The sequence below is a fragment of the Pistacia vera genome, unplaced genomic scaffold (assembly GCF_008641045.1).
Source record: "Pistacia vera cultivar Batoury unplaced genomic scaffold, PisVer_v2 Contig126, whole genome shotgun sequence".
Lineage (NCBI taxonomy): Eukaryota > Viridiplantae > Streptophyta > Magnoliopsida > Sapindales > Anacardiaceae > Pistacia > Pistacia vera.
In genome coordinates, this window is record NW_022195314.1 from 112,531 (window position 1) to 121,265 (window position 8,735).

Genomic DNA, 8,735 nt, shown 5'->3' on the forward strand with positions numbered 1-8,735 from the left:
AAGCATTTTAACAAACTACATTGCCACTTAATTACCACACGCAATTAAAAAAAAAAATAAATAAAATAAAAGGACAAACTTCTCCAAGATTTCTCCTTCAACGAGACAAATTGGACTATTTAGAGATTCTACACAAACGCAACCATATAATCAACATTATGTCGATTGTTTATTCACTCAGTTAAGAAAGAAGAAGATGTTAATTTAAGCGTTAATTATAATTCCAGGGTTTAATCTTGGGGAGATAAGGAGATGGAGTCCACCATCAATTGGAAGAGTGAGTGCAGTTCTGTACTTGACTGGTTTACTTTCATCTTTGAGCTTGAATTTGTAACATGCAAGTAGGATCATAGAGAAGATTTTCATCTGCCTGTAAGCAAAATCCTTTCCTAGACAGATTCTTGGACCCGCCTGTTCAACATAAATGATCAAATTGATTATCTAATCGGAAAGAAGTTCTTCAAAAACATGTCCTGTTAGTCACATCGATCTGTCTGCTGTACTGCAAATGAACAATGTAATGTAACAGTCTACTTGAGTGCTAAAACATAAGTTGCCAAATGAGATTAACGCATATCATAATCAGACTCTATCTTACCTGGAAGGCTGTGAAGACGAAAGGGCTTTTCGGTTGGAAAACGCCATTTTCATTGAGCCATCTCTCTGGCCGGAATTCCTTTGCGTCATTACCCCATGATTCTATCATCCTACCCATCGCATAAGGTAAATATGCGATCAGATCTCCTTTATGGGCAGTGAAGCCATGAGGCAGTGTGTCATCGGCAAAACACATCTTCCCATCCTGTGACAGTGACACCACCCACAATACTTCTTTCAAACAAAGCTAATGGTCTCATTATAATATGTGCATAGCCGGAAAATCATATTAGGTCGGGCTAGAAGTTTTTCTTTTAGCAATACCCATGTAAACCGGAAGGAAAACTAAGACATTTATAAAATCAAAATCAAACAATTGTGTGTAGCAAATTTCTTTTTTTTTTTTTTTTTTCATGTTTTACTCTGATTGTGCATGTACTTACCACTGGAACTGCGGGATAGAGTCTAAGCGTCTCAGACAACGCTGCGTGGAGATAGTTCATCTTGCCCAGGGTTCCTTCATTTACTTTGGCTGCAAATTCCTCAATGCTTAAATTACCACTCACTTGGGTTGCTTGTATTATTTCCTTTGCAATCTTTTCCTGTATATCAGGGTGCTTGCAAAGCGAGTAAAAAAACCAAGAAATAGTGGTAGCCGTTGTGTCTTTCCCAGCAATCACAAAATTGAGAACTATGTCCCTTAAGTATTTTGGATCGGTTTCTTTCAGTTCCAAAAACCTTGACAGAATGTCTTCTTTCTTCCCCTGTAAATTTGATTTGTTAGCTAATTACTCAAAATATTACTAAAACTTTGAACTAAACTGCAGATGGTTGAAGATGCTATACTCACAGATTGTGTATCATCACGTGGATTGTTTATTTGCTCAATTTTGCGTTTAATTAATTTGTATACAAATTTGTCAACCACTTTGATTCTTCTTCTCAATTCAGCCTCTGATCCAATGTTCAGGAACCGCTTAACCTTCCAAAAGAGATCGGCAAACCGGAAACTGACAATTGCATTTGCTGTATCGAAAGCATCAGCGAATCGAGCGCCTTCTTCATAAGTTCTAGATAAAACATCTAAATCTATTCCCAACATGACTTTAAACACAGAGTCTAAGGTTGCTTTCATGAAAAAATCCTGCAAATAAACGCATATTTATAATTAATCAATAATCATCAATTAAACGGAGTTAATAATACCCGTTCTTATGATACCAAAACGTTAAAACTTATTGATAAAGAAGCTCATACTTGCATGTCTAACGATCGGTTTGATACTGAAGCTTCAGATACTTTACGAGCAAGCTTTACAGCAGTAGTTTTAAAGACTACACTGCTAAAATCCCTCAGTATCTTGGTGGAGAATTCATAGCTTGATAGTTTCCTTTGATGTTTCCACTTGTCTCCGTCTACAGCGAAGATCCCATCACCTAGTAGATCGGTCAAAATATTATACTGGTACAATCCCTGCTTCCATAACCTCGGTAGAATTAGAATTTTCATCTAATCATATACTATGTGTTCGATAATTCTTTTGGAAATTACAAAAAGAGTTTCACTGGTAAAACTGTTAGAATCAATACGCAAAATTCTAGCGAAATTTGAATTATGCTCACAGTTGATGTCAACTACTTCGTTTAGATGGAAAAAGCTTAGACAACTTTCACAATTAATAGTGAAAAAAAAAAAAAAAAAAAAAAAACACAACCTACAAAAAAAAAAAAAAAACAACCTACACATACAAATATGACCGGAAATGAGTAAGAAATAAAAGAAAATGAAATACAATTCATTTCGGGGCATTTATGTGGATTTTTTTTCTTTTTTTTTTTTTTTCAAGTAAAGCTCTGATACGTTCTTACCTTGCCATAGTTAGGAAAGTTTGTTGAGGATGTGGTCAACAACTGCAGGATCTGACGTAAAAATCTCGTTTCTGAATAAAAGAGGCAATCTGTAAGTTTATATTTGCGTGCAAGGCAGCCGTGAAGTCATGGAGCCTGGGAAAATTGTGCTGGGCCAAGGATAGTGGTGCCAATAGGGGATATTTTTAGTCTTTGGCGATCTTGTGGGACGAAATCTGAGCACGAATTGGCAGAGCAATGCAAAGCTGCCGCTGTAAAGAGGATGAAGGAGGAAAATTCTTAAGGTCGATCATGGTAATGGATAAGCAAAGCAGAGCAGGAATGTTTGGTCAAGGAGATTGTGAGAGCTGATTGTCACGTCTTACAAATTATATAGCAGAAATGGGAGATCGTGCGCCAAACTTCATCAATAATGATATTCGTGATTCACTTTTTTTGTTTTAATATATTTCACGCCAGTTCCAGCTTTTAGTCCATGTGTAAGTCATTAAATCTATTTTAACGAAGTACTCTTATCATTTTCAAAATATAATTAGGAAGATAAATTTTTTTAATAATAACTTAATTCTAAAAAATGGGTATTAACAATTAAGCTAACCACCACTTGATGGCCAGTGGTCAACTAGAATTCTAAGTGTATTGTTTAAGAGATCCTGAATTCGATCCATTCAGTTTCTAGGGGGATGATCATTGAGAAAATTTATCCGACTATTAACTTCAAAACTCTAAAGAACTAGTTGAGATGCACGCAAATTGTATGGACACTCTCAATCAAAAAAAAAAAAAAAAAAAAAAAAAAAACTATTAAGCACACATCTGCGGGGGAGCATTTAGCCCCACCCCAAGAAACATCATTAATTCCTTAAAAATAAACTCTCATTAAATATTCATAAGTCTAAATTTTTATATTTATAGAATTTCTTTTGTAATTAAATATTTTAACTTATAATTACTTTTTAATTAAAATCTTAGTTAGTATTATTGCATGGAGAATATACATTTTAAAAAATGAATTTATCTTGCTATGGGGGCTAAGAGTAAAAACGACAAATGAAGTAAAAGATAATCGTTTTCTTATATATTAATATGTTTTGATTATTGTATTAAGTTTCTTTTCAACTCAATCTAAGATTTCTAGTATCATCTAGGGCTGGTCTGTTTACACCCTTGAAAACTTAGAAAAAATGAATCTTTTATATTAAGATATATTTATGGGTTATTTGGTTTGATCACTTAAAACTAAGAATCAGTCATTCCTCTTAATGAAAAAAGTTAAAAATTTTGGCCACTAAATATATATTTGTTTGTCTTAAATGACTTCTCCAAAAATATTCCTACTCTAATATTTAAATTCCAATCATACCCTTTAAAACCTTAATCTTTTTTAAGCTATTTTATTCACATTATTATTTTATTTTCATTGTAGCAGACGCAGTAGATATACATAATTAAAAAAATTAAATCAAATTATTTGTAAAATTAAAATATTTTCGTTATATTTTATGAAATTCATGATTTTTAATACAAATTATAAATATATATATTATACATTACGTTGACAAAGATATTTAAATAAAAATAATATTTTTTAGATATTTAAAATTTGTAAAAACAAACACTTAATATTTATAATCAGATATTAAAAATTACAAACAAACATATTATAAAATTTTCTTCAATCTTATTTATTTTGTGGTATTCAATTGTCAGAACTACGCCACCTTAGATATTAAACCAGTTTTAAGTTATTTGATAAAAAACCAAAAAACTTCGTTGTCGTCATAAAAGAATAATTTTAAATCTCCATAACTTGGAGATTAAACTAGTTTTAAGTTATGTGCTTTGTGACGTCTTTAATACAGTAATATTTTTATCGTGACACCTGCATTTTCCAGGTGAATTAAAGGGAAAAAACATTATATTGTAAAGAGAAAATCTACACTATTCCGATGGTACCAACTCATCAACCACTTACATTCGTCGCCTCCAAATCGGGGAAAGGAGTTGACACCTCTTAAAGACAGAGGAGACGACTGCAACTTATAGTCCATGCACAAGTGGAAATAATATCACTAATAAAATATTAACCAACCATTTATCACTATATATATATATATATATATATCATTTAATTATTTATATAAACAACCAATAATCGCATTACTTTTTAAGGAAAAAAATTTATGAAATATTATATAACCATTCTTAACTTATAGTATGATTGATTGATGTGGTACTTTCATGATACTTTTTTCATTAAAATTTTAATGCACTTGGTGAGTACACTTAATCATATCTTCACAATATTTTTCAACCTTACACTCACTATTAATTATCTCTGACATCTCCCATGTTTCAAGAAATATCAGCAACACCCCATAAGTATAAAAGACAAGTTAACCTCTCCCTTCACCTTTCGAGAAATATCAACAACGTCCCCTCATCACTGTCAACCAACGGTAATTTTTTTTTTCAACTTAGATGGTTGCGCGTGGACATTACCTCCAGTGCGTTAGCTTTTTGTTCTACCCACTAGAGCTTGATAAAATGTTAAACATGTTTTAATTTTGAATTTCATCACCATTTTCTAGAACTATACATTCAAAGTGATCAATGTGTAAAGAGTCAATTGAAAGATTTAAAAATAATAATAATAAAGTTTTTATTTAGGTTGCAAAATGCCAATTTTTTTAATTTATTTTTTATGACAATGATGTTTGAATTAGTTTGTGCACATCTCAATTAATTCTTAAGACCCATTGAACATTCTACCTGTCCAATGTTCTAAGGTAAACTATAAATGTAGGTCGAACCTAAGAAGTCAACAAAGGAAGCAAACCTCTTGACCGCCGGAACAATCTTTTGGGGTTAAATGCCAATTATTAATACTTAATCCTTAATTACTGTAAGCAAATAACAAAATGGACAAACTTCTCCTATATAATCGTCTTTCAACTACCGAAAAAAGAAGCTTTGAGGGTAACCACACAAACACAACAATATAATAAACATTATATATGTTGTTTATTGGCTCCATACTTTGATTATTTAGGCAACAACCCAAGACAGTAGGAAGATGTTTAAGCATTAACTGTAGTTTCGTGGTTCGATCTAGGGAAGACACTGAGATGGAGTCCACCTTCAATATGAAGAGTGAGTGCAGTTTTGTACTTGACTGGTCTACTTTCATCATTGAGCTTGAATTTGTAGCTTCCAAGCAGGATCATAGAGAAAATTTTCATCTGTCTGTAAGCAAAATCCTTTCCTAGACAGATCCTCGGACCCGCCTGTTAAACACAAATCATCTAATTGATTAGCCATAATCAGAATTAAGTTATTCAGAAACAGGTATTGTTAGTCATATCGATCTGTCTAGCGTACTATAAATGACCAATATAACGGACTCTAACTCACCTGGAAGGCTGTGAAGATGAAAGGGCTTTTCGGCCGGAAATGGCCATTTTCATTGAGCCATCTCTCTGGCCGAAATTCCTCTGCATCATTACCCCATAATTCTTTTGTCCTGCCCATCGCATAAGTTAAATATGTGATCATATCTCCTTTATTCACACTGAAATCATCAGGCAGCGTGTCGTCGGAAAAACAAATCTTCCCATCCTGTGACACCACCCACAAGTACTACTTTAAAAAAAAGCCAATGATTGTATTATTTTTGTTAATCAATCAGCGTTTGGGCCTAGTCATAAAATCATATCAAACATTTATAAAATCAAAATGAAAATATTATGTAATTAACAACATTTTTCGTGTTCTACTTCTGATTATGCATGCACGTACCACAGGAACTGCAGGATAGAGCCTGAGTGTCTCAGACAAAGCTGCGTGGAGATAGTGCTTCTTGTCAAGGGTTTCTTCATTTACTTTGGCTGCCAGTTCCTCAATGCTTGAATTACTACTCACTTTATTTTTTTGTATTATTTCCTTTGCAATCTTTTCCTGTATGTCAGGGTGCTTACAAAGCAAGTAAAAAAACCAAGAAAGAGTGGTAGCCGTGGTGTCTTTTCCAGCAATTACAAAATTGAGAACTATGTCCCTTAAGTATTTTGGATCGGTTTCTTTCAGTTCCAAAAACCTTGACAGAATGTCTTCTTTCTTCCCCTGTAATATTGATTGTTATCAAATCATACAAATATCACTAAAACTTTGAACTAAAATGGAGATGGTACGAGTTGTTACCGGTTGTGAATCATCATGTAGATTATTGAGTAGCTCAATTTTGCTTTTAATTAATTTGTATACAAATTCATCAACCACTTCGATATTCTTTCTCAATTCAGCCTCTGATCCGATGTTCAGGAACCGCTTAATCTTCCAAAAGAAATCAACAAATCGAAAAGAAGTAAGTCCATTAGCTGTATCAAAAGCAGCAGTGAATCGAGCGCCTTCTTCATAAGTTCCAGACAAACCATCTAAGTCTATACCCAATATGACTTTAAATACAGAGTCTAAGGTAGCTTTCATGAAAAGATTCTGCAAATAAACACATAATTATAGTGAATCAATCATCCATTAAACGGAATAAAATAACTGTTCTTATGATATAGAAACTAATTTTATTAAGAAGCTCATACTTGCATGTCTAACGATCGGTTTGATACTGAAAATTCAGATAATATTCGAGCAAGCTTTACAGCAGTGGTTTTAAAGACACCACTGCTAAAGTCCCTCAGTATCTTGGTGGAGAATTCATAGCTTGCTAGTTTCCTTTGATGTTTCCACTTGTCTCCGTCTACAGCGAAGATCCCATCACCCAGTAAGTCTTTAAAAATGTTATATGCGTACAACCCCTGCTTTCATAAACGTGATAGAATTAGAATTTTCTGCTATTTAATCATATACTATGCGTTCGATGCTTCTTTTGGATGTGAACAATAAATTACAAAAAAGACTTTCAATAGTAAAACTGTTAGAATCAATGTGCAAAATTGTAGCTAAATTAGCTTTATTTCCGCAATCGATTTCAACCACATCTTTTGTAGGAAAAGCTCAGCCTTCAAACTTTCTTCTTCCATTTGATTGTCAAGAGAAACAAAATCATATGGAATTGAGGAGATGATGTCTCTATACTAAATGAACTAAATGAAAGTCGGCAGAGCTTTGCTCGTTTTCTTTTCATTCAAACAACTTACTAACAATTAGGTATATAACTACATAGATATAAAACAGGAAATGGATCAAGAATTTGAAGAAAATGAAATACATTTATCATTTTGAAGCATGTTCTGAGTTATTTAAAAACAAAATAAAAAATAGGATATTACCTTGCCATAGTTTGGAAAGTTTGTTTTGAGAATGTACTCAACAATCGCAGGGTCGGTGGTGAAAATCTCATTTCTGGAGAAGGAAGACAGTCTGTAGGTTTTATATTTGCGTGAAAGGTCAGTCATTAAGTCAAAGAGCCTGTAATAATTAAGAACTTGGTTCAGGGGAGAGGTGGCGATTGGGTGATATTTTTTAGTCTTCTGAGGCGATTTTCTGGCATGGAATCTGAGGAAGAAGATAGCAGAGATTAGTGCTAAAGCTGCCGCTGTGAGAGGGATGAAGTAGGAGGAAAACTCATTTAGCTCGATCATGATTAAGGGTAAGCAGATGAGATTTGGTCGCAGATCAAAGTAGAATTGATAATATATAAACACTCAGGAGAAGCACGAAAGCCTTGCATTAAAATAGTACAATTAACCCCACTCCAAGAAATACCACGTGCCAAGAGTTGATGACTTCAATTCACTTTATAACCAGCAATAAATTGCGAAAGTTGATGGATAGAAAACAATTTAGATTATATCCTTATCCATATCTTACATAGTGTTGATACATGATTTTGACACCGATTAAATGTATATATAAAATATTAAACTGACTTAGAAAACACACACAAATGAGGATATGAAAATAGATAAATGATGGAGAATAATATTTAAAGTGGTTCGGATGCTTAAACAAACGACTCTTACGTCCACTGATATTGTATTAATATATTGAGGTCAGGTCGTATTCCGCGAGCTGACTTATAAGTGATTACAAAGAAAAAATAAGTATGTTATTACAGAGAGAAATTTTCTAATCCCACAGACGGGAGATGAGCTTTCTATTTATAGTGGGATAGATTGAGGTAATGATTACTAAATCAGGAAATGGGTCAGATTTTCGTCCAAATCCTTTCTTATGCCCCGTTATTCACCTGCTCGAGTGATTTACTCGATTCTCGTAGGAATTGGACACGCAAATCATCTCCAGCCTTTCACCAGC

At 33.3% G+C, this 8,735-nt stretch overlaps 1 protein-coding gene and 1 pseudogene across 1 annotated transcript; both read right to left on the reverse strand.

Moving 5' to 3' along the window:
* Nucleotides 1-204: 204 nt before the first annotated feature.
* On the reverse strand, nucleotides 205-2,582 carry LOC116120158 (annotated as a pseudogene).
* Nucleotides 2,583-5,432: 2,850 nt separating this feature from the next.
* On the reverse strand, nucleotides 5,433-8,059 carry LOC116120167 (cytochrome P450 704C1-like). Its single transcript, XM_031406111.1, has 6 exons — nucleotides 7,748-8,059; nucleotides 7,058-7,273; nucleotides 6,663-6,956; nucleotides 6,264-6,584; nucleotides 5,880-6,083; nucleotides 5,433-5,752 (listed from the first exon to the last, which is right to left on the reverse strand). Exons 1-6 carry the CDS (start codon nucleotides 8,057-8,059, stop codon nucleotides 5,546-5,548), a joined length of 1,554 nt encoding a protein of 517 aa, XP_031261971.1. The 3' UTR covers nucleotides 5,433-5,545.
* Between the last annotated feature and the right edge of the window lie 676 nt (nucleotides 8,060-8,735).

Coding starts and splice junctions, on each gene's coding strand:
- LOC116120167 (XM_031406111.1), bottom strand. CDS start 8,059: ATGATCGAGCTAAATGAGTTTTCCTCCTACTTCATCCCTCTCACAGCG. Junction 6,957..7,057: donor ACCGATCGTTAGACATGCAA/GTATGAGCTTCT, acceptor GTTTATTTGCAG/AATCTTTTCATGAAAGCTAC. Junction 6,084..6,263: donor TCTATCCTGCAGTTCCTGTG/GTACGTGCATGC, acceptor GTGGTGTCACAG/GATGGGAAGATTTGTTTTTC.